The 23,657-nt window shown below is 48.9% G+C and overlaps 1 protein-coding gene across 1 annotated transcript; it reads left to right on the top strand.

The window, feature by feature from the left end:
* The first annotated feature begins 286 nt into the window (after positions 1-286).
* WFDC2 (WAP four-disulfide core domain 2) lies at positions 287-5,670 on the top strand. Its single transcript, XM_035005707.1, has 4 exons — positions 287-394; positions 966-1,109; positions 3,031-3,183; positions 5,496-5,670. The coding sequence occupies exons 1-3, from the start codon at positions 316-318 to the stop codon at positions 3,180-3,182; spliced, it is 375 nt and encodes a 124-aa protein (XP_034861598.1). The 5' UTR covers positions 287-315; the 3' UTR covers position 3,183; positions 5,496-5,670.
* Positions 5,671-23,657: the final 17,987 nt, after the last annotated feature.

The raw sequence follows: 23,657 nt of genomic DNA on the forward strand, positions 1-23,657 counted from the left end.
TACCCGGAGACCCAGGAGGCCACCGCAGCCCTGCGCTCAGGCCCCAGGGGGGAGGAGAGAGGGGAGGAGTGGACAAGGGTCCGGCTGCAGCTGGTCGAGCTGCTCAGGTTCCTGGTTCCCACCCGGGCCAAGAGTGACACCTGATCCCAGGGGATTGTGAAATGGCCTGAGGTGGCAGCCAGCCCGCGGTGGCCCCTGAGCCCCCTCCGCGCCCGTCGGCGCGGCCCCACCCCTACCCCACGCCCCCCGAGCGCGTGGTTAAATCCCGGCATCCGGGTGGCGGCTCACACCTGCACCCCGCCCCAGCGCAGCACCATGCCCGCCAGCCACCCGGGTCCTCTCGCCGTCGCTCTCCTCCTCGGCCTGCTGTTGCTCGGCCTCCCCCGAGTCCCAGGTGAGCGGGGCGGGGACAGCCCTGGCGCCCAGAGGGGGGCCGCTCCAGGAGCGCCAGGACGGCCCGGCCAAGGCGCACGTAGCCTCTCTGGGAGCTGGAGAATTGGGGATTCCTGGGGCAGAAGTGGGGAGACCCATGAAGACTAAAATTTGAGGATTCCGTGGTTCCTGAAGGTGGTGACCCTTAGAGCTTAGGGTGTGGGGTCCAATGTGCTGGAGGAGGGGGAGACCACCGAAGGCTGAAATTTGGAGCAGAGGCTCTGTGCTAAAGGTGGAGATTTGGTGGCCGGTGGGGGGACCCTCTGCCTAGACGTCGGAAGCCCCTGGATGTTCAGCTCTGTGGGGCTCGCCTAAAGATTGAGGGATCTGAGGATGAGGGTTAGGTAACCCCCCGTACTTCCAGGTGTCGGGGCCCCCAGGCCTGGAGGTGGGGCCCTCTGAAGGCTGTAAGGGGGGCGCCCAGGGCCAGAGACTGAGATATCCTTGGAGCTTGAGATCTGCGGCCCTGGGAGCAGGAGGTGGGCGTCCTCCGGGACTAGGGCCCCGCGCCCCACTGACCGTGCGCCTCCCAGGCGGAGAAGCGGAGAAGAAAGGCGTGTGCCCCCAGCTACAGGCAGACCTGAACTGCACGCAGGAGTGCCTCTCCGACGCCCAATGTGCCGACAACCTCAAGTGCTGCCAGGCCGGCTGCGCCACCATCTGCCACCTGCCCGACGGTAACCCCGGGGCGCCCAGGGCGGGGCGGGGAAGGGCGCGGTGGGCTGGAGGAGGCAGAGCGCCGGGATCCGGGCACAGGGCCCCCAGCCAACCCCAGGGAACCCTGAAGAGTCGAGGCGGATGGAACCAGATCCGCCGCGTGCTTCCTCGCGGGGCCCCGGGGAGCCAGAGGCGTCGCTGAAGCTCAGCCAGGGGGGTGGGGGGTGGATGGGGGGGGAGGAGGTCCCCCACCCCTGGCTGGATTCCATTCCCTGGTGCGTGACGGGCTTCCGGGCAAGCACCAGCCGGGACGGTGTTCCCGGAGGTCAAGGCACCCGTTTCACAGGTTCCTCCCTGGCGGGTTGGAGCTGCGGGGAAGCCCAGGGCTGGCGAGCAGGCTGGCTCCCAAGACCTGGGGCGCCCAGCCCTCTCGGAGTCCCTCCCCTGGGGCCTCCCGCAGCTCTGGGGGAAGGACTTGGAGCGCCTGGCCTAGCAAGACTCCCCGGATTCCTCTGTCCGGACGGAAAGAGACTTTACACATTAAGGAGAGCGCCCAGCCTATCCTAAAGACGTGGTTGTGAGTGTCAGAACAGAAAGGCTCTTGCCCCTTCTGGAAGGCTGGTTAGAAGGAAATCAGGACTCCTCCCTGAACACCCCTCCTCTCTTCCTGTATTTAAAACAATCTCTTCCACTCGAAATATTGAGAGCGAGAACTATGCGAAAGCGCTGGTGGTCCACAAAAGGTCCTTGGTAGAGCTCACTCTCTCCCCCAGGCTATGGGGACGCTCATCAGAGCAGGGGGTGGCCTTAGACAACATGAAATTCAAGCTTCTCATTTTTCACAGGGAAAAACTGAGGACTAGAAGCAGGGATATGACCTGGGGCACCAAGCTGTTGTGATTACTGGTCTTTAGCCAGAATACATCCCCAGGGATTTTCCCTCTCTGTTATTTCTCCCAAGATGCCAGTAGGTGCTGGGATGGTTTGTAACTAGAGACCTCAGACTTAGGAGCCAGGAGGTGGGAGGTAGAGGGCAGCTGCTGGGTCTGGAGGCTTCTAATCGAGCACAGAGAGGAGGATCAGAAGGAGAGGTGAGGACTGAGAAAGAAAGAGAGAGGCAGACAGACAGACAGATGAGTAAGGTGGAGGGGAACAGAAGGCATGCCTACTGTTAGGTGCAGTCTTTGCTTTTTTTTTTTTTTGGTCTCAGATGGACAGACTGAGGCAGGAAGACGGATGGGGCCAGATGGCTTCCTGAACTAGAATCTTAGTTCTGCCTATCTGCTAGCTGTGTGATCCTCAGCAAGTTGCTTTACGTCTCTGAGCCTCTGCTTTCTCGTCATCAAAATGGGAATGATAATCCTAAACTTTGTGGGACTGACATGGGGGCTAAATGAAATAACACACAGAAAGTATCTCTGTAGAGAGTAGATCCTCTATCCACAGTGGCGTGTTTTGTCAGTAAGACGTTCCTGATTCCCTTTTGTCCTGGGGAAGCCCAGTGTCCAGACCTCCTGCCCTTTTCAAGGGAATGGATTTCTCTGTGCTAGGAAGTCAGCCACTCCTGTCCTGTGCAGCTGATCAGCCAGTTCTGTGCCTGTGTTTGACCTTTGGCTGGGCTTGCTCTTGGGGCTCCTGGGAATTGAGCCCAGCTCCCTTATCCTTGACCCAGGAAGTGTGTGTGTGTAAATGGACGGTCACAGACTGGGCTCAGGTCTTGGTTTTACTTCTACCAGCAGTGTGGTGTTGGGTCATTCCAAAATCAAGGATGGAGGGAGGAGGAGGGGCTTGCGGGCGGTTTTCCTAGGCGCCCCCAAGATCAAGACCAGCAGGCAGCTGTCCACTTTGTGACACGGGGAGGGTGGTGGGAGATCATGTTGTGGACAAGTGTTCATCTGGCATCCTCTCTGCCCGCTTCCCCTTGCTCCTTTTTCTCTCCAGAAAAGCAGGGTTCCTGCCCCAAGGTGAACACTGACTTCCCCCAGCTTGGCCTCTGCCGGGACCAGTGCCAGGTGGACAGCCAGTGTCCTGGCCTGTTGAAATGCTGCTACAATGGTTGCGGGAAGGTGTCCTGTGTCACTCCTGTCCTCTGAGGTAGGTGGGGGGCGAGAGCGGAGGGGAAGTGCAAGGATGTCTCGCTGTAAAGGTGGTTGAAAAGGAGGGCCTGGGCGAACAGACCTCTACCTCTGCTCACTATCTGTCCGTTTCTTTGCTTTCATGCCCTCAACACATCTCTGTTGAGCATCTGTCATGCGCGGTGCACTGCTCTGGGTACTGAGGATGATCCATGAGTGAGCGAATCACACACAGATTTCTCTCGGATGGGGTTTATGTGCTAACGGACGATAAAGAAAAAGACATAAGCGAGTATATTCTGTAGAATGTTCAAGGGAGGAAAGTGTCCTGGAGGAAAAGGAAACAGAAGGGGGATGGGAGTGCTGGGGTGGGGGGGGGGGCAGGGTGGGCAGGAAGCAGGGTTGCCATTTTTGCGTTTGTTTGTTACAGGGACCTTCAGGGAAGGCCCTACCCAGAAGACAGCATTTGAGCACAGACTTGCCAGAACTTGAGGGAGGGGGCTGTGAGGATGTCTGGGGCCGGGGGGGGGGGGGTGCGTTACAGGTGAGGGCCCGCAGGTACAAAAGCAGGAGTGTCCCTGCTGTTTCAGGAAAAGCCAGGAAGCTGGAAGGGAGCAGGGAGGACACAGAGGAAGGTCAAGGGTAAGTGGAGCAGCTCCTGAGGGGCCTGAGAGGTCACTATAGGACTTTGGTCTTGACCCAGAGATGTTGCCTCCATGGAAATGGACATGCTCGGGCTTAGATTTGAAAAGCGTTGCTCTGGCTGTTGGGTGGAGAGTAGACTGTTGGGGGGCAGGGACAGAGGCAGGAGACCAGCTGGGAGGCTCCTGTGGGAGGCCCCGGAGAGATGACAGACCAGGGAGCCAAGTGGCTGGGTTTCGGACATACGTGAAAGTAGATGGGACCGTATTTGCTGATGAATTGGGCTGTGAGGGAAAGAGAAGATTCACTCTGTTTCCTTAGCGGGCACCCAGAAAGTCATCAGTGGGAGGAGCAGCTGTGTCCCGAGAGGGGACCATGGCCAGTGGCTGGAGGGAGAGGGGAGGTGGGAAGCTCTTTGCACGTGGCCAGTGGGAGGCTGAAGACTGGCTTTTCAGGACATGTGTGGCAGGCAGCAAATGTGTTTTCGAAGTGTGCTGAGCCCGTGCTCCGTGGCGGGCTGGGGCTGTGTTCGGCCACCTCTGCTGGTTCTGTCCCTGCAGGGGAAGGATTGTGGAGCCTCTCTTCCCCTGCCTGCAACTAGAAATAAAACAATACTAAGTCCTAGAGTAAGTGTGAGTAAGTCAAGAAATACAAGACCCAAAGCACATGTTTGGTTGGCCCATTGGGAGATCCAGCGCTGTGCCAAGGTCTCTGTGTCAGGTGCTGGGACAGAAGGGGACCACGGCCCTTCCTCACAGAGCAACCCCGTGGCTGAAGCGGGGACACTCCCAGGGAGGGAAGGGCTGAGTGCTGTGGGAGCAGAGGAGGAAAACCTCATGGAGTGGGAGGGGTGGGGTGGTGGTGGGAGAGAGCAGGCTTGGCAGAGGGATGACCCTGGGCCCGTCCTCGAGGATGGACCGAAGGTCGGTACTGCGGCGACACAGGAGGAACAGGAACCCGGGAGCGGCCTCTGGTTGAAATATTGTTGATCGTGGGCTAGCGTGATAAGCCCTCAGCCCAGGGACTGACAGGTCACTGGTGGGACCGAGTATTGCACAGATGGGAAGACCGAGACCACCAAGAGGGGAGGATGTGCCCAATGCCCCGTGGTTGCCATTTCAAGGGGTCCTTTCAGTGCCTGAGCGGGAACCACGGTCTCCCGAGGGCCCAGAGCTCTCCAGCGATGCCAGCCATCCCTTGCCTCCCCGAGAGCCAGCAGCATGGCTGGACTTCGTGGCCAGGAAGACCCGGGTTCAGACTTCAGCTCTGACACTTACCTAGCTTTTACCTCCCTGAGCTGTAATCATTATGCTTATAAAATGGGATCAATAGGATCTCCTTGACCAGCTAATCCCAGTTTACCCTAAGAACGGAGGCACAGCAGAACCTCCTGGTGGTAGAGGGACTTGTAGGGAGGCGAATGATGATGGTCCCTCAGGAAGGCCACAGCAGTCGGTTGGGCTGTGGTGACCTAGGTAGGTCCCAGGACGGTCTGAAGCAGAGGAGGTGAGTCTAGGACCTGCAGAGATGTGCAGGCAGAGCCCCCAGGCCTCAGGAAGGCAGGGCTTTGCTGGTGTATAGTGGAAAGGGAGAGCAGGGGAGCTTTGGTCCAGAATTTAAGCTCCAGGTCCTCTTGGCTAATATTTTGGATATTGTCGTTGATGTATTAATATGATTTTCTTCCTCCAGCTCCAGCCACCACAGCCCAAGAAGTGGGGGAGTGGAAGTTTCTGCCCAGCCTTGCCTGGCTCCAGCCCAGCTACCGTCCCCTCTTTCTGGCCGCTGTGTTCCCTCCAGAGCTGAGCACTGCTTCTTCCTTTTCCAGCCAATAAAGTGACCGCTTCCAGCACTGGGTGCGGGGCATGGCCTCCATTCTTAATCATTCTGTCCCTGCCTCCCCTGACTCTGGGTTGAGGTGGGGCGCCCAGGTCATCCGGGCATGAAGTCCAGGGCGGGATCAACTCTGAAACAATGAACATACATTCAGGGCTCGGCTTGCATAGTAGCACTTTTCCCCGGGAGGTTGGGGGTTACCCTTTCCCTGCGAAGGAGATGGAAGAGAGAACAGGCTCAGAGACAGGTGGAATGCTTCCAAAGTCACTCCCATTCATTGCCAGGGGCTTGAAAACAGCAGTGTGTCCGGGTGCGGGACCCAGGGCTGGGAGATTTGTTTGTGAGATCTCCCCGAGCCACAACAACCCTCCCTGTGGCTGATGACAGTCCGAGTTCTAGACCAGGATTCCACCAGGTGACTTGCTTGCAGCCAAATGGGTAGAAAGTGGCAAAGCCGGGGTGCTTTGACTGGTTGTTGGTTCTGTTTTTTTAAAGATTCTATTCATTTATTCGAGAGAGAGCATGAGTGGGGGGGGGAGGGGCAGAGGGAGAGGGAGAAGCAGGCTCCCCTACTGAACAGAGAGCCTGACGTGGGGCTCTATCCCAGGACCCCGAGATCATGACCTGAGCTGGAGGCAGATGCTTAATCATCTGAGCCACGCAGGTGCCCCTGGTTGTTGAGTTTTTATTTTTTTTAAGATTTTATTTAGAGTGAGTGGGGGAGGGGCAGAAGGAGAGGGAGAGAGAGATTCCCAAGCCGACTCCCTGCTGAGTGCAGAGCCCGACAAGGGCCTCAATCTCATGGCCCCGAGATCATGACCTGAGCTGAAAACAAGAGTCAGGGGCCCCTAGTTGTTGGTTTTTAAATCAAACTGTTATTTTGTAGAAATAATACAGTCACATGGACCAAAATTCAAAAGGTTAAAAAACAAAACAATGGAAAGGGTCCTTCAAGCTTGCCCCCCCCCCCCAGCCCCTAGCTGTCTTCTATGGGTGACACCAAATCTACCAGTTTCTTGTGTGTTCTTTCAGAGACCTAGCTTGGTCTCAGTCCTCACATCTCCTCTCTTGCTCTCTCTCTTCCTCTTCTCCTGTTTCCCCGTTATCCCTTTCTCTATTCTGTCTCTTCCCCTTGTTCTCTATCCCTCTATCCCTCTAAGTTCCCCCACGCCTCTTTTTCTGGCCCTCCTCCATGTCCCTCTCCCTTTATCCCCTTCTCTCAATGTTCCTCTGCCCACCCCAGAACAGCTTTTCCCTCCTCCTCTGCTCCACCCACCGTGGGATGAGAGAGGTGAGGGCAGCTTGAGGGCGATGGTCTGGAGACAGAAAACCTTGGTGGCTTGGTGTTTGGCTGGCTTATCTTTCTCATCCTCTTGTGGGTCCCTGCTCCAGGCCATGAGCCAGGCAAGACCCCAAGGCTCCCTCCCCCCCTCCCCCCCGCCCTGGATGCAAGGTGAATGAGTCTTCGGATGCAAGTGACGGTGCTCGGTGCATAAGCTGCCTCTTGGCGATAGATGGCAGTGTAGTTTTCCCTTTTCTGATTTCAGTCCCTGCCCACGCTTGGGTTCCGCCCCCGCGCCCCCCCATCCCCCGCCCTTGCAGGCAACCCCAAAGGCATCTGGCGATGGGCTCGGTAACGCTGTTAGGGACCAAATGTGTGGCTGCCGTTCCCTCCACTTGCCTCATCTTCCCCAGGTTTGCCCTCGGAGACAACCCTGGGCAGAGCTCTGTCTAACTCAGGCAGGGCATACCTTTTGTATGCACTTCATTATTCCCCCACCATCACCCACTCTGCAAACCTTTAGCACTCATGCTGTTCCTCTCCCTAACACTCCAGGGCTACCCACTGATCAGGGCTAGCAGGTGAATTTGCTACTCCCAGTTTAACTCAAGAAACAAAGTGCCAGCAGTGGAATAGCAGACATGGTGGGGGAGGTTTTACCGCATGAGAAGGCTGCTCAGGACCACCCTGAGTAGGGGTCCGAGGGAGATGGATCCTCAGGCCCTCCACCAGAACCCTGAGAGGGGGTGGGACTTTTTCAAGGGGGCCCTGGCCCAGCGGCGTCCTGGGGAAGATAAAGTGGGGGAGAACCAGGGGTGGAGGTTACCAAGGGTCCCAGTGATGAACAGGAAGAATCTGCTGGAAAAGGAGGGTTGAGGGATGGAGTGGGTCAGGTGAGAAAATGGGTGGGTTTGGAGGAGACCCCGGCCGAGGACATTTCTTTGATCAACTTTGGTCCCTGAGTGGCTGCCGCACGTTGGGGACTCTGTGGGTCTTTGGTGGAGGAGTGGGAAGAGGAAGGAAGAAAGGGGCTGCTCTGAATTGGTCCCTTCCTCCTTTGGAGGATGGCTCCCATGGCAAGGAATCCTGGTAGATTGCTGGCTCCAGATGGGAGTGTCATCCTCGTGGCACCTCCTAGAGCCCCTCATTCTGGCCACAGCTCCAGAATTCAGGGCAGGGTTTCTTCCCGCACTTACTCTCCCATCTCCAACAGCAGCCGGCTTTGCTGATGCCTCTACGCCCCGTCTCCGGTCCAGAGGGCTGTGTGTGGTAACACCCACGTGGAAACAAGCCTCTGTTTTACAGGGAAGTTCAGGTTTGCATTTGGAGGGATAATAGAAAGTTACATAAAAAATGAATTTCTAAAGACAGACCAGTAGAGGGTAACCCTGCCTGAGGAATAGCATAAGCAGAGGCATTCACTCATTCAGTAAATATTTATTGAGCACCTCTGTTGTAGGTGGTAGGGATTTGGTACCAAGAGTGTGTGTGTGTGTGTGTGTATAGTGGGGGGGAGGGACAGTCAATAAATGAATGAACCCACACATGTATACCATGGCGGGTGGTAACATAAAGATGGGTAAGAGGACCAGGGAGTCCAGGGGATGGGGTAGGGGTGGGGGTTGGTTACTTCACAGAGGGTATTCATTAAGCGTCATTCAAGTACTGAGTTGAGTGAAGGAGGACATGAGCCATGTGACAATCTGTGGGAAGAGCTGTCCAGGCCCAGGAAACTTCCAGGGCTAAGGACCTGAGGTCAGAGTGTGCCCTGGGTATTTGAGGATTGTCCAGGGTGCTAACGGGGTTGGAATAAAGGAGCGGTCAGGGGCCCGAGGGGAGATGAGCTCAGAGAGGTAGTGTGGGCACCGATTATAGAGGCCATTGTGGTCACTGCAAGGACTTTACCTTTTATTCTAGGGAATTTAGGGGCTATGAGAGGGGTTTGAGCAGAGATGCGATCTGACTTGTTTTAAAGATCCTTCTGGTTGTTATATTAAGAATAGACTCTAGGGGGCGATGTGGGAACAGGGAGAGCAGTTATACTACCGCCACTGGGCAGGGAAAAAATGTCTTTTTGTTCTTGCTTTTTTATTTATTTATTTATTTATTTATTTATTTATTTATTTATTTATTTATTTGACAGAGAGAGAGACAGCGAGAGAGGGAACACAAGCAGGGGGAGTGGGAGAGGGAGAAACAGGCTTCCCGCCAAGCAGGGAGCCCGATGCGGGGCTCGATCCCAGGATCCTGGGATCATGACCTGAGCCAAAGGCAGACACTTAATGACTGAGCCCCCCAGGCGCCCCTTTGTTCTTGCTTCTAGTGACATAAGGCCCCCCCCCCCCCCCCCCCGCCAATCCTGAACTGATGCCCCAATGCTCCTGTGGCTGTTGCCTGCCCTTCTGCCCTGCCCATGGATGCATCTTCGGGAAACTAACTCGTGAACTAATCATACTGCAAACACAACAAATACTTCACCTCCTGCCCCTGTTGAAAATAAAGTGAGAGGGTGAGACAAGCTTAGGACTAGAGTGACGGCTGACCGAATGCTAACCTTCCACTCAGTGCTGCAGCCTATTGGTGAGGATCTGGTTTGCTCAGCTGTGCAACGTACTTGGGGGGAGCTGCAGCGACCCCCTCAGCCGCAAGCAGCATAACAGTTGTAGGTCCTGCTTGCAGAACCAAGAGGTCCTAGACCCAGAGGTCTCTGTATGCTCCCCACCGCTGGGACATCAACCCCAGGACCCAGTCAGACCAGACCTGTTGGGGTGAGCTCATTACACACAAAGATGGGACACCCCCAGGGCTGCTCTGTCCCCAGAGCTTGTGCCCTTCACACTGTAAACGCCCCTCTGGAAATTTTTCATGGGATGAACAATCTGAAGCCTCTGGTTTCTTACGGGTTAGATAGGGTTAGTTTTAGGATTATGGGCCGGATCTTGGCACTAGGGGTAGAGGTGATGGAAGGCAGCTGCAGTCAGGCTGAAAACAATAGCTCGCAAATGGGAGGCTGGTGTTCCAGTCAGTAGGCAGGGCTCCCCCTGGCCTGGGTGCCCACAGGACCCATGTCAGCCAACTCCAGGTAGCAATCTACATAGACTCATGGGTAGGTACCTGGGTTGGCTGAGTCATTTGGAACACAGAAGCCTCTCCGGTGGCTTATTCATGATCTCTGATGTAGAACTCAAAACTGCTTTGAGGGGCGCCTGGGCAGCTCAGTGGGTTAAGCGTCTGCCTTCGGCTCAGGTCATGATCTCCGGGTCCTGGGATGGAGCCCTGCTTCGGGGTCGCCGCTCCGCAGGGGGTCTGCTTCTCCCTGTCCATCTGCCCCTCCCTCCTGCTTGTGCTGTCTCTCTCAAATAAATAAAATCTTTTTTAAAAACCTGCTTTGATGGGGTGCCTGGGTGGCTCAGTCGTTAAGCATCTGCCTTCGGCTCAGGTCATGATCTCCGGGTCCTGGGATCGAACCCTGCTTCGGGCTCCCCACTCAGCAGGGAGTCTGCTTCTCCCTGTCCATCTGCCGCTCCCTCCTGCTTGTGCTGTCTCTCTCAAATAAATAAAATCTTTTTTAAAAACCTGCTTTGATGGGGCGCCTGGGTGGCTCAGTCGTTAAGCATCTGCCTTCGGCACAGGTCATGATCCCAGGGTCCTGGGATCGAGCCCTGCTTCGGGCTCCCCGCTTAGCAGGGAGTCTGCTTCTCCCTGTCCATCTGCCCCTCCCTCCTGCTTGTGCTCCCTGTCAAATAAATAAAATCTTTTTTTTTAAAGATTTTATTTATTTATTTGAGACAGAGAGAATGAGATACAGAGAGCATGAGAGGGAGGAGGGTCAGAGGGAGAAGCAGACTCCCTGCCGAGCAGGGAGCCCGATGCGGGACTCGATCCCGGGACTCCAGGATCATGACCTGAGCCGAAGGCAGTCGCTTAACCAACTGAGCCACCCAGGCGCCCAAATAAAATCTTTTTTAAAAACCTGCTTTGATGGGGCGCCTGGGTGGCTCAGTTGTTAAGCATCTGCCTTCGGCACAGGTCATGATCCCAGGGTCCTGGGATCGAGCCCCACATCGGACTCCCTGCTCGGCGGGAAGCCTGCTTCTCCCTCTCCCACTCCCCCTGCTTGTGTTCCCTCTCTCGCTGTCTCTCTCTCTGTCAAATAAATAAATAAAAATCTTTTTTAAAAACTGCTTTGAAATAGAACAAATCCCTTAACATATTAATATGCCAATGAGGTGCATATCCACGATCACAGGCCAGTTCTCCAGCTGTCTTGGGGAATTCCCATTCCCTGTAGTTCACATGCACAGTTGCCTTGTTTCTGTCACTTTGGCCTGTGGTTTCATGGGACACTATCTATATCCACCCCCTCCCGGTAGCTCTGATGTGGTTGGGTTCTCCTTGCCTTTTCTTTTTTCTTTTTTTAGGCTTTATTTTATTCTTTTCTTTCAACTTTTACTTTTTTTTTTTTTTTAAATGACCCCAGCCGAAGGCAGACGCCCAACGACTGAGCCACCCAGGTGCCCCTCAACTTCTACTTTTGATGTAATTTTAGACTTATGGTTGCAGGATTAGTGCTGAGATTTCCTGCATACTCTATGTATATTCATCACATGTTACATTCTACCACATTTTCTTTCATTTCTTTCTCTCCCTCCACATCCCCCACAACATAGTATGTTTTTCTGCAGCACGTGAGAGTAAGTTGCAGACATCTTAAATACGTCAATTTCCTAAAATAAAGGCATTCTCTTAGATAACCACAGGACCATAATAATCAAATTCAGGAAATTAACATTGATATGATATTATTATCTAATCTACAGATAGGACCGGCTACGTAATTTATGGGGCTTGGTGCTGAATGAAAATGTGGGGGCCCCTGTTCTAAAAGCTGGGGAAATGTGCCACTAAAAGTCCTTACATATAACACTTTTTCCTTTCTTGTAGAGTCTCACTCTAGATTTGTCATAGAGCTGTTTATTTATTATTCAGTTTCACTCTCCTTCAGGCAGGAGGATACTTGTGGGGGCAGTGAAGACTCTCAGAGGTGCCCAAGGTTCCTGCCCTGATACTTGGCAGCGTATCCTCGAGCATTCCACCTGCTGTTCGACTCTAGCCCCGTGCCCTAGCCGTGGGTGGGGAAATCAGTTTCCTCTTTCTACAGTTCCCGCACTCTAACCCATGGATGGGTGGTCTCCAAGGGATTGCAGTCTCTGTGCTGGATGTGCTTGGTACCTGGACTGGAGTGAGTGAGAGGTTAGCCCCCGCCGAGCGGCCTCCTGGATGCACCATGGTGCTGCCATCCCCAAACAGAGACAGTGGCTGCCATAGCCTTCCCCGAAATGCCATGGGGTGTGCATACCTAACTCTCACCCCCTTGTACCCATGTCCAGGCCCCCAAAGGGGAGGTGAAGGCAATGACAGATCGTGGGCTTCCCCACTAATGTGACTCAATTACCACCCCAGCCATAAGGTGGCAGGGTCGAGGGGGTGAAGGTGGAAAGGGGGACACTGGGCAGAGCCAGAATGCCAGGAGGCAGAGTCGGCTGCTAAGAATCCATCCTGGGAAGGTAGCAAGAGGTGGGACAGCTTTTGAGCCAAGGCCCCATGTCCCGACAGCATGCTATACTCTCCTAACAGTCTTCACCTACAAAGCACAAATTCAAAGGTAAAATACTGAGAATATCAAGTCAGTGACCAAAGATCATTAACCTCAGGTACAGGGTCTTCCTGAGTACAGGGCCTGATGTGGCTTAGTTGCACACCCATGAAGTCTGTCTCTAGAACTTACCCAGATTTCACCAATTGTTTCAATAATGTCCTTTATAGGAAAAGAAAATTCTGGATCCTGCTTTGAATTCAATTGTCTTTAATCTTCTTTAATCCAGAACAATTCCTTGATTTTTTTTTTTTTTTTAATTTGTGATGCTGACATTTTGGAACATCACAGGCAAGTTATATTACAGAATGTCCCTCAATCAAACTTATCTGATATTTTCTCACGATTAGATTCACGCTATGCATTTTTGGCAGTAATACTCCCGAAGAGATAGAGTGTTCTTTGTGGTGTATCATCAGGAGGCACGTGATGTTGATTTGTTTTGTTGAGTGATGATGTTAACTTTGATTACTTGAGTAAGGTGGTATCTGCCAGGATTCTCCACTATCAAGTTCCTGTTCTCCCCCTTGTAAGAAATAAGTTATCCATGGGAAGATGTTCTGTAGCTCTATAGATATCCTTTTGCTTCTCAAAATTTTACTCACTAGTTTTAATATCCATTGATGATCCTTGCCAGATTCAGTGATTATTGAATGGTTGCTAAACAATGGTTTTTCTCATTCTATCCTTTACTGAGCTCCTTCTGGCTTCCCATCTCTCCAGTGCGAGGGTTGGGGATTGTGTTCTAGCTACTGTCCTGAGTCCAGGGACAGACTGGGAATGGGGAGTAAACTTTCTTGGTGTTTTTGGGATCTCTCCTCTGAGTTTTGGTTCTATGCCAGGGTTTACTCCTTGTAGTTAGTGGAGTATCCTACTCGCAAGAAGGATTTACCCACCTGTTGGGACAGAGCTTGGGATTCTGCTTGCTCTATATCATCCCATCCTGCCCAAGATCTCTCCACTGTAGCTATGTGCTCACCTGCACATCAAAAGAGAAAAGCACAAGGTGGCTTTGGATGTGCCTTTATGAATAGCTCAAGTAGGGAAGATTTCTCGAGGGCTTCCACTAAATCTCTTCCCTCCAACCTGATCTCCCAATCTTAGATGTATTTAATGCTTTGTCTCTAGTTTTAGCTTATTGCCTGGGGTGACGCACTCCCAGCTGTTGCATTCTGCAACCTGCTCTGCCTTTCTCCCAGCTCAGCAGGATAAGTGGTTATCCCTGCTGGTGTCAGCCATTTCTATTGGGGTCCTACAGGAGCAGGTGGGGGCTTTTACTCTTGAGGGTTCTTTCATAACTCATTCCTGGGCCGTCTACTCTCAGCTCTTGGTTTTATTGTCTCCGGTTTGGGAACTGTTGTGAGAATTCCCAGTTGTGAGAGGTCTCATCTTTTTCAGCATTGTTTCTCCACATTTTGTATCACAATTCACCCGACTCTTACTTTTACTTCTAAAAGTGCAGTGTTTCCTCCCCTGTCAGTCTAGACCCTCCCAAGAGGGAATTAGATGTACAAGAGATTTACTGGGGAAGCACCACGAAGGATAAATAGGGGCAGGAGAAGGCGAGCCTTCAGATGGAGATGGGGGGGGGGGTCTCACACTAGTGAAAGGAGGTGGGAGGGCAGGGGGTTTGGGCAGAAAGTCTCTGATTGTAGCTCAGTTCTAAGAAGGCTGGTCCAGACCAGTGGGAAATCTTGGTTGCTTATAAGGGGAGTCCTCTATCTCATAGGGATGGGTCTGCTCTAGGATCCCCACTGATCTCAGTTGTTGGCAGGAAGCAGCCTGGGGGAACACAACCTTGATGCAAACAAGATCAGGACCCAGAGGCGTGGCAGGTGGGCTGTCAGTCAATTGTGTTTCCTGCAGTCAGTTCTCCTGGAGGAGATCAGAGCTTCCTTCCCTCCCTCCCTGCTTCCTGCATTTTTCCTCCCTCCCTCCCCTCCTGCCTTCCTGCCTTCCTGCCTTCCCTCCATAATTCAGATATGATGAGAATCATAGCATTGATTCATAGCATAAAACCTTAACTCTGGGGGCGCCTGAGTGGCTCAGTCGTTAAGCGTCTGCCTTCGGCTCAGGTCATGATCCCAGAGTCCTGGGATCGAGCCCCGCATCAGGCTCCCTGCTCCTCAGGAAGCCTGTTTCTCCCTCTCCCACTCCCCCTGCTTGTGTTCCTGCTCTCGCTCTCTCTCTGTCAAATAAATAAATAAATCTTTAAAAAAAAAACCAAAAACCTTAACTCTGAAAAATAAATCCCAGGTCTTTCCTCTATGGTTTAATTTCTTTTTTATTTTATTTTATTTTATTTACGCAAACAATGAATCATGGAACACTACATTAAAAACTAATGATGTACTCTATGGTGACTAACATAATAAAATAAAATTATGGTATAATTTCTTTTTGTTGTTGTTGTTGTTGTTTTTAATTTTATTTTATTATGTTATGTTAATCACCATACATTACATCATTAGTTTTTGATGTAATGTTCCATGATTCATTGTTTGTGTATAACACCCAGTGCTCCATTCAATATGTGCCCTCTTTAATACCCATCACCAGGCTAACCCATCCTCCCACCCCCCTCTCCTCTAGAACCCTCAGTTTGTTTCTCAGAGTAAATTATGGTATAATTTCTATGAAACTAACCAAAAAGTATTTGCTGAGCGCTTACTCTGTTCATGTCATTTTGCTTGGCTCAGTGTAGAGGAGAAATGTGTAAGGCAAGGTCCCTGCTTTCAACCCACAAAATGTGAACATGAAAAGGTAGAAGACAGCAGTCCCCCAATATCCCTGTGGAGTCTATCTGGAGAAGTCCAGGGGTTTTTATGGGATGGAGAGGTGAGGAGTGACTGAGCTGGTCATGGCAAAGCTATGCTTTAATGATAGCAAACTAATTAAGAACATGGGCCCTGGAGTCAGACTTTGATTCAAACACTGGCTTCACTCCTTGCCAGTTTGCTATTTGGGGCAAGTCATTTATCTTCCTGACCTTCAACTTTCTCATTTGTAAGATACAGTTATTAATAGAATCCTCCTCTTCAGGCTGTTGAGAATATTAAATGAGATAATGTATGCAAAGCACTAAGCTTGCTTCCTGGCATATCATAAGTGTTTCATAAGTGGTAGTTATTAAAATTTTAATGAAAGATATTATGTATCGAATGCTTTTAAAATGCATGTCCTCTTTGATCCAGAAATTCCACTTCTTAGAATCTCTCCTAACTAAACAATCAGAAATGTCCACAGTGATTTATTATCCTTGCATCATTATTTATTATATTGAAAAACCATAAACAATCTTAACACTTAATCATAACAGCTTGCTTTAAAAAATATGATCTAGCCATACAAGGAAAGCTCTTTAGCAATTATGTTGCAGAACATTTGATGGTATAAGAAAATCTTCACCCAATATTGTTAACTGATAAAAACAGGTTATAAATCTGCATTGATATATGCTCCTAAATGATTCTCTATCATTCTTCCCAGAAAGTTTTTTTTAAAGGCCTTGAGAAGCTTGCTACTGCCCTCGGGGGCACTTGGAAGATCTTCCTCTATCATATGTGAATTGAGAAATTTTTTAAAGGTTTATTTACTTATTTAAGTAATCCCTACACCCAATGTGAGGCCCAAACTCACGACCCTGAGATCAAGAGTCCCACGCTCCCCCGACTGAGCCAGCCAAGCGTCCCTGAATTAAGAAATTTAATGAGACCCTCAATACCATATCAAGAGGGCTATTCCCAGGACCCACGTAGCTTATTTGGCACCAAGTGGACTACTTTCTTCTTCCTGGCAATTTTTGTTTATTTTTCCATCTAAGCAACTTTTATAACATGACATCCCTCAGAACCTAGATTTGATGATGTAGGACCACTTGGGTATTTGTACTCACAAGGACCAGGCAGTATGAGCCTTGAGCTTTCCATCAGTGAACAAATATCAGGGAAGAAGAATGGGGAAGGGAAAGACCCAAGAACTGAAACTTCCAGCAGTCACTTCTGTGTGATTCAGGCCAAGTTACTCCCTGAGACAGACAGATGTCCAACCTGGCCCCAAACAATTCCCACCTCTTGGTATGAATGCCCCTGTATACTTCCCTCCTGGAGTGTGGGCTGGACCCAGTGACTTGCTTCTAATGAACAGTGTTGTAATGGAAAGCAATGGGGTGGAGGAGGAGAGTGGGATGTGTACGTTGTTTTGGCAGAAAGCCTGTTATTTTGAAACCCTTTGAATAAAAGCTGTGGCTGGAAATCAGCCCTGTAGGGGAAGTTTGGGGATTCATGAAGAAGTGTAATATAGCAGTTAAGATCATAGACTTTGGAAATGGACGAACCTGGACTCAACATCCAGCTCTGCGACTTTCCAGCTGTGGGTCTTGGAAACCTTACTGTGGAAATAGTAATGGAAATAAATTAATGTTATCTGCGTTTCTTCATCTACCACAGCTTCTTTTTTTTATTTTTTTCATTTTTTAATTTAAATTCAATTAGCCAAGGTATAGTATATCATTGGTTTATGATATAATGTTCAATGATTCATTAGTTGCATGTAACACCTAGTGCTCTCCACATCACATGCCCTCCTTAGTGCCCATCAGCGAATTACCCCATCCCCCCACCCACCTCCCTTTCCACAACCCTCAGTTTGTTTCCCGGAGTCAAGAGTATCATTTGGTTTGTCTCCCTCTCTGATTTCTTCCCATTCAATCCCCCCCCCCAATCCCTATTGTCCTCTGCACTATTCCTTATGTTCTACATATGAGTGAAACCATATGATAATTGTGTTTTTCTGATTGACTTATTTCACTAAGCATAATACCATCCAGTTTTGTAGGAATGCAAGCTGGTACAGCCACTCTGGAAAACAGTATGGAAGTTCCTCAGGATGTTAAAAATAGAGCTACCCTAGACCCAGCAATTGCACTACTGGGCATTTACCCCAAAGATGTAGTGAAAAGAAGGCACACATGCGCCCCAATGTTCACAGCAGCAATGTCCACAATAGCCAAACTGTGGAAGGAGACTAGATGTCCTTCAACGGATGAATGGGTAAAGAAGATGAGGTTCACGTATACAATGGAATTTTACTCAGCCATTAGAAAGGATGAATATCTATCATCTACCACAGCTTCTCAAAATGGAGTGTGCCTGCCGGTTACCTAGAAATCTTGTTACAATGCAGATTATGATTCAGTAGTTCTGGAGGGAGGCCTGAAATTCTGTGTTTCTAACAAGCTCTCAGGTGACCTGGAGGCTGACGGTCCCTGGACCACACTTGGATTAGCATGGGTACGACCTAAGTTTTAGAGTCACTCTGAGGTTTATACGTATTGTTTACAAAGAGCTTAGCACAGTGTCCGGCGCAATGGATGGTAGTTCTTTTTCCTTGGGCAATAGCAAGCAGCTGACTTGGATCTGAGGGGAGGACCCTGAATCAGAACAGGAGATGGAGGAGTGTGCCAAGGAAATGCTCTATCCTCAGTTCTGCCCTCCATTCCTGAGTGCAGAGGAGGTCAGGGGAAATTATAGGGCAGGCATTGCAAGGTGGAAGGAATGGCATTTTTCTTGGAAACAGGGACACCTCTATTTCATTCTCACTCCGTGATTTTAGAGAAGTCCCTGCTCATCTTTAGCCACCATTTTCCTCTCTGAGATATGAGCTAGCTGAACCAGATGATCCCCACGTTTTCTTCTTTCCCTCCAAGTTGTAATAATTGGTGTTCCTTAAGGCAAACCAAGGGGCTCCAGGACCAGGGCCCTTCACTCCTCTCCCCATGAGGCTGTGGCAAGAAGATGTGGTGTAGCTTTAGTAGATAAGGGCTTTCATGAAAACTCACTAATCTTTAAATTAAAAATGGTCCATGGGCGCCTGGGTGGCTCAGTTGGTTAAGTGACTGCCTTTGGCTCAGGTCATGATCCTGGAGTCCCGGGATCGAGTCCCTCATCGGGCTCCCTGCTCGGCAGGGAGTCTGCTTCTCCCTCTGACCCTCCCCCCTCTTATGTGCTCTCTCTCATTCTCTCTCTCTCAAATAAATAAATAAAATCTTTAAAAAATAAAAAAAATTAAAAAATAAAAAAATTAAAAATAAAAATGGTCCTGGGGCACCTGGCTGGCTCAGTCAGAAGAGAATGCAACTCTTGATCTCGGGGTTTTGAGTTCAAGCCCCATGTTTGGTGTAGAGAATACTTAAATAAATAAACACTTTTTAAAAAATGGTCCTAAAATCTTCAACCCCCACCCCAAATTCCCCATGCCTCTCTGGTTTCTGTTCTTTTGTCTTGTTTCACATGACTCCAGGAATTCTTTTTCTTTTCCATTGTAGGCCCTTCTGATGTCATGCGCCGGGTTTTCAGATTTACCCCTGTCTCCTTTAAAACCTCTGTCCTCCAATAGGCTAAGCAATAATTCAAACAAAGTGTGAGTGGCTGTTCACGCTTATTAATTTCCCCAGCATATTTGTGTGTATGTATGTAGTTTTAAGAGAAGGTCGTGAGATTTTAAACATGTTTTTAATATTGGTAGAATTTCAGGCACAGAGATGAGTGATTTCAAGAACACAGCAGGGAGAATCAATTTGAGGGTAGAGACATGCATCTCTCGTTCACAAAAATGCCTTGTATTGCCCTAGAGCAATCCTGAGTGAGGGTTGTGGTCTTACTAGGAAGTCAGGTGTCCCTGCAAACTCTCTCACATAACTCTTTCCTCAAAAAGTTGTTGCTACTGCCATTACAGCCTCTGTAGAAAAGCTTCTCACATTTGAAAGGTTTCATGTTGTAAAATCATTGTGGCATTGAGGCCTGACAAAGGCCCATTTCCAAAGGGAGGTTGCATACATTTCAGGAGCCAAAGCTGGCAAGGCCTAAAGACAGAAAGGGGTTGAGAGCGGTCAAAGCCATCACTTTCCCATTCATAGCCCCACCTGGTCCCCTTGGCCCACCCGGCTCACCCGGCCCACCCAGCCATGGTCTTATCCATCTACACGGAAGTTGAGGTTTTCACTTCTGGAAGTAGCCTGATGTGGTGAAAATCCCAGACTTGCGAATCCAGCTCACATAAGTTCAAATCTTAACCCTGCTCCTTACTATTGCATGATCATGCATCCACTCAACCTCTCCAAATCTCCATTTCTTCATTTGTGAAATTAGGGAGTTGAACTTTGTCATCTCTGTGCACCCTTCCAGATCTTACTTTCCAGGTCTGATGAGCAAGATCTCCCAGGTTCCCATGTCCTATGTCATAGTCCTTCTGGAATGATATTCCATTGTGAAAGGAGGACTGACTTGGGATCTGAGAGTGGGCTTCTGACTCAATCATTCCCTCACTGTGTGATCTTGGATAAATCACTTATGTCTTTCACATTCCATTCTTTTCACCGTGAAATGGGAGTAATGTCCACATTTGAGGCTTACTGAGGGGTTAGAGATAACCAGTGGATAGCACTGATACATAGAAAAGCATCAATTAAAAAAAATATTTTAAAAAATATATTAAAAAAAAAAGAAAAGCATCAATAAATTGTAGCTGCTCTAAATCACTCTCTGCCTTCCTTAATCAGAAGACTCTTGAGAGCAAGGATCTCATCAAACCTATTTCTGAAATGTACGTGCCTAACCCAGGCCTGGCTTTTAGCTCTCAGTTTATTTGTTAACAGAAATAAAGCCATGAGATCCTCTGAGGCAGGGTTACAAGTTTCTTTGTATTCTCTTTTTATATCCCTTTTATGGGAATGGTTTTATCCTTGCAATTACCCTTCAAAGTGTATATTAGGACTTCCAACTTTAGATGAAGAAACTAAGGTCAGAGAGGTGAAGTGCCTTTCCTAATGTCCTAATGTCATGCTAGAAAGTGCTGAGCCAAGAACCAAACCCAGGATAGGTAGGCTGCAAAGGCTTGCAGGTTCTCAATCCATATTTGTTGTTGGAGAATGAATGGAGGGATGATCACTCCTATGGCAGAATTTCAGGCATCAAGCACCTGTCACACATGCAAGATGAAAGTTTCAAGCTCTACCTTATCCTCCTACCTGTATGGCAGACTCTAAGGTTGAAGGGATAATAAGAAAGAGACAGAATAGCTAGTCCAGTCAGGATGAGAAGCAGAGTGGGGCATGTTGTGATGTTCCTGAATATCCCAGCCTCACCGTGCCCTGGGCCTTTACAGGTGACTCCACAAGGGGTGGAGTCCTACTTACTTTTTAATTTTCTCAGTCTTACCTCTCTGCTCCTCCATTACATTAAACCAAAGGAAAGTTGTGGGGCATCTGCATGGCACAGTTGGTTGAGCATCTGACTCTTGGTTTTGGCTCAGGTCATGACCTCAGGGTCTTGAGATGGAGCCCTGAGTCTGGCTCCGTGCTCAGTGTGGAGTCTGCTTAAGACTCCTTCTCCCTCTGCCCCTCCCATCTGCATGCTCTCTCTCTCTCCCTCAAATAAATAAATAAATAAACTTTAGGAAAAAAACAGGAAAATCACTTGACCTGTTGGTTTTCTTATGGAATGAGGACAACTCTGTGCATGAGTGCATAAGTGGAAATACATATGTGCATGAGTGTGTGTTGCTGAATGCTTTACAAAAATCTGTTTTTTCACTTCCTCTCCCCCAACTAATAGTTTTCTTTGTTCTCTATTTATCTTGTTTTCTAGTCTACTCTTTATTGCTTTTGTTTATTTTTGTGTGTGAGGTTTACTCTGTTGTTCTTTTTTTTAACATCTTGAGTTCTGTACGTGGTTAATTGACTTACAACTTCATTCTTTTCAAATATAAACCCTTACATGACCACTTTCCCTCTAAGAACCACTTGAGCTGCTTTCCACGAGTTTTTTATATGGCATCTTCATAACTGATTAGCTCTAAGACAAGAATCTATTAAGAGCTAAATTATACTGAAAGCTTTGCATACATCAGACAAGTTGATCAATAAAATGGGTTAAATCATTTGCTTTATTTTACAGAAGAAGTCACTGAAGCTCAGAGAGACTAAATAATGCTCTCAAAACATGGAGTTGGTAAGTAGTAGGCCACAACCTAAACCCAGGTGTCTAATAGTAGGTATGCCCATCTAGTGGACTAGTACATTCTTCTTAGCAGAGGTTCTTTTCTTTTCTTTCTTTCTTTTTTTTTTTTTTTTTGAGAGAGAGAAAGAGAGAGAGAGTGTAAAGGGAGGGGCAGAGGGTGAGGGAGAGAAAGAATCTTAAGCAGGCTCCATGCTCAGTGCAGAGCTCAATCTCATGACAGTGAGGTCATGACCCCAGCCGAAATCAAGAGTCAGATACTTAACCGACTGAGCCACCCAGGCACCCCAGCAGAGGTTCTTAAATTGGAATGTGCATCAGAATCACCTGGAATGCTTGTTAAAACACAAATTGTGAGGAAAAAATGAACAAGCAAAACAAAACCCCCCCACACACACATTGTGAGAAACACTCCCAGAGTTTCTGATCCAGTAAGACTAGGAATCAGTAAATTCTCAGGTGATGCTACTGCTTCTGGAAAAGGAGACAGACTTTGAAAACCACTGGTCTGTCAGGTTATTGAGAGGTTTAATATCCCAGTTATATATAAGAATCTGTGGTCTGTAGCTTCATCCATGTGCATACATGGAGAAAGCTACATGTGCAAGTGACAGTCTCTGGAAGGTAAGATTTTGACAATTTTTAACTAGCTTCCTTACACTTTTGTACGTTTGAATTTTCTATGAAAGGTCGGTATTACTTTTATAATTACGTATAATATGATTTTTCTATTATATTCAGATAGCCAACATATAGTAGATCATTAGTTTTTGATGTAGTGTCCAACGATTCATTAGTTGCATATACCACCTAGTGCTCATCACAACACATGCATAATATGATTTTTTAAGGGGAATTTTACTGGTTGCTGAAAAATCTTGGACACTACTGCTAACTCTCCTCATTTTCAGTAATCTTGGATATACTGCATTTCACCTCCCCACATCCATTTGCAGATTTTAAGCTTTAGCAAAGCAAAGTCCAGAATGGAGCCTTTTCCTACAAGTAGATCTGACTTGGCTAAATCCCTCATCTTCAAATTTTGACTCCTATCACACCTTTCCATCTCACCTTACTCACCACCAGCCCCATTGCAGACTTGAATCCGTCTTACCCTGTTCTACTTTTTCTTTTCTCTATAGCTCTTTTACCATGTATTATGTGTATTATGTATTGTCTGTCTCTCTCCCATTGGAATATGAATTCCACAAAGGCAGGGTCTTTGTTTTGCTCATTACTTTAGCTTCAGCACCTAAGACAGTGTCTGGCATGTTGTACACATATATTTGATGAACATATGTTTGATGAGGTGAATTGAATTGACTCCCTATCCTATAAGTCACTCTCTCTGTGCTGCTGGACACCCTACTTTATTCCCAGGCTACTCTTGGAACTCCAGTGTTCCATACCAACTTTGTCCTAATTCTGATCTAGGCTCTTGGAGTGGGAGAGAGACCTGGAGCTGCATGTTGCCACCCAGCCTGTGGCCCAGCCTGGGATTGGCATTTTAGGGAGAAAGGGGACCAAAGGGGAGGAGCCTAGGTCCACATTCAACTAATTTACCCCCAACCTCTGCTATTTACAAGGCTGGGCTACCCCTAGAACAGAGTGTCCAGCCAAAGCACAGCTCTGCCTTTCTCCTTTGGCCTTATCTGATCTGATTTTATCCAAGGTCATTTTACTACACTTCAAGATGGAAGCCCCTTTAACAATAATAAAGCAACAGCTACCAATTTGTTGAGTGTCTTACCTTTCCAGGCACCATATAAAATACTTTTCACACATTACCTTCCTTGAATCCACACAGGATTCCCACAAGGCTTAGAACACATCTTACAGACAAGGAGAGTGTAAACTACCTTTGTCACATGGATAACAAGTTTCATAGTCAGGACTGGGACCCTGGTCTGTCCAGCTCCAAAGCCCTTGTATCACTCATTCATTCAACAAACACTTATTGAGTTCCCATAATGTTCCAGGCATAGACTTAGGTGCTGTCTCCTACCCCTCTGGGGATTTCAGGGAATTTTGGAACCATACATACATTGTCCAGAGGTCAGAAACAG

Source organism: Mirounga leonina, unplaced genomic scaffold (genome assembly GCF_011800145.1).
Source record: "Mirounga leonina isolate KUSES-001 unplaced genomic scaffold, KU_Mleo_1.0 Mir_150, whole genome shotgun sequence".
NCBI classification, from domain to species: Eukaryota; Metazoa; Chordata; class Mammalia; order Carnivora; family Phocidae; genus Mirounga; species Mirounga leonina.

What these genes read in the sequence shown, in the direction of transcription:
- WFDC2 (XM_035005707.1), top strand. Translation starts at nt 316, where the DNA reads ATGCCCGCCAGCCACCCGGGTCCTCTCGCCGTCGCTCTCCTCCTCGGC. An exon ending in CGGCCTCCCCCGAGTCCCAG is followed by an intron (nt 395 to 965) that starts GTGAGCGGGGCG and finishes TGCGCCTCCCAG; the next exon opens with GCGGAGAAGCGGAGAAGAAA. An exon ending in CATCTGCCACCTGCCCGACG is followed by an intron (nt 1,110 to 3,030) that starts GTAACCCCGGGG and finishes TTTTCTCTCCAG; the next exon opens with AAAAGCAGGGTTCCTGCCCC.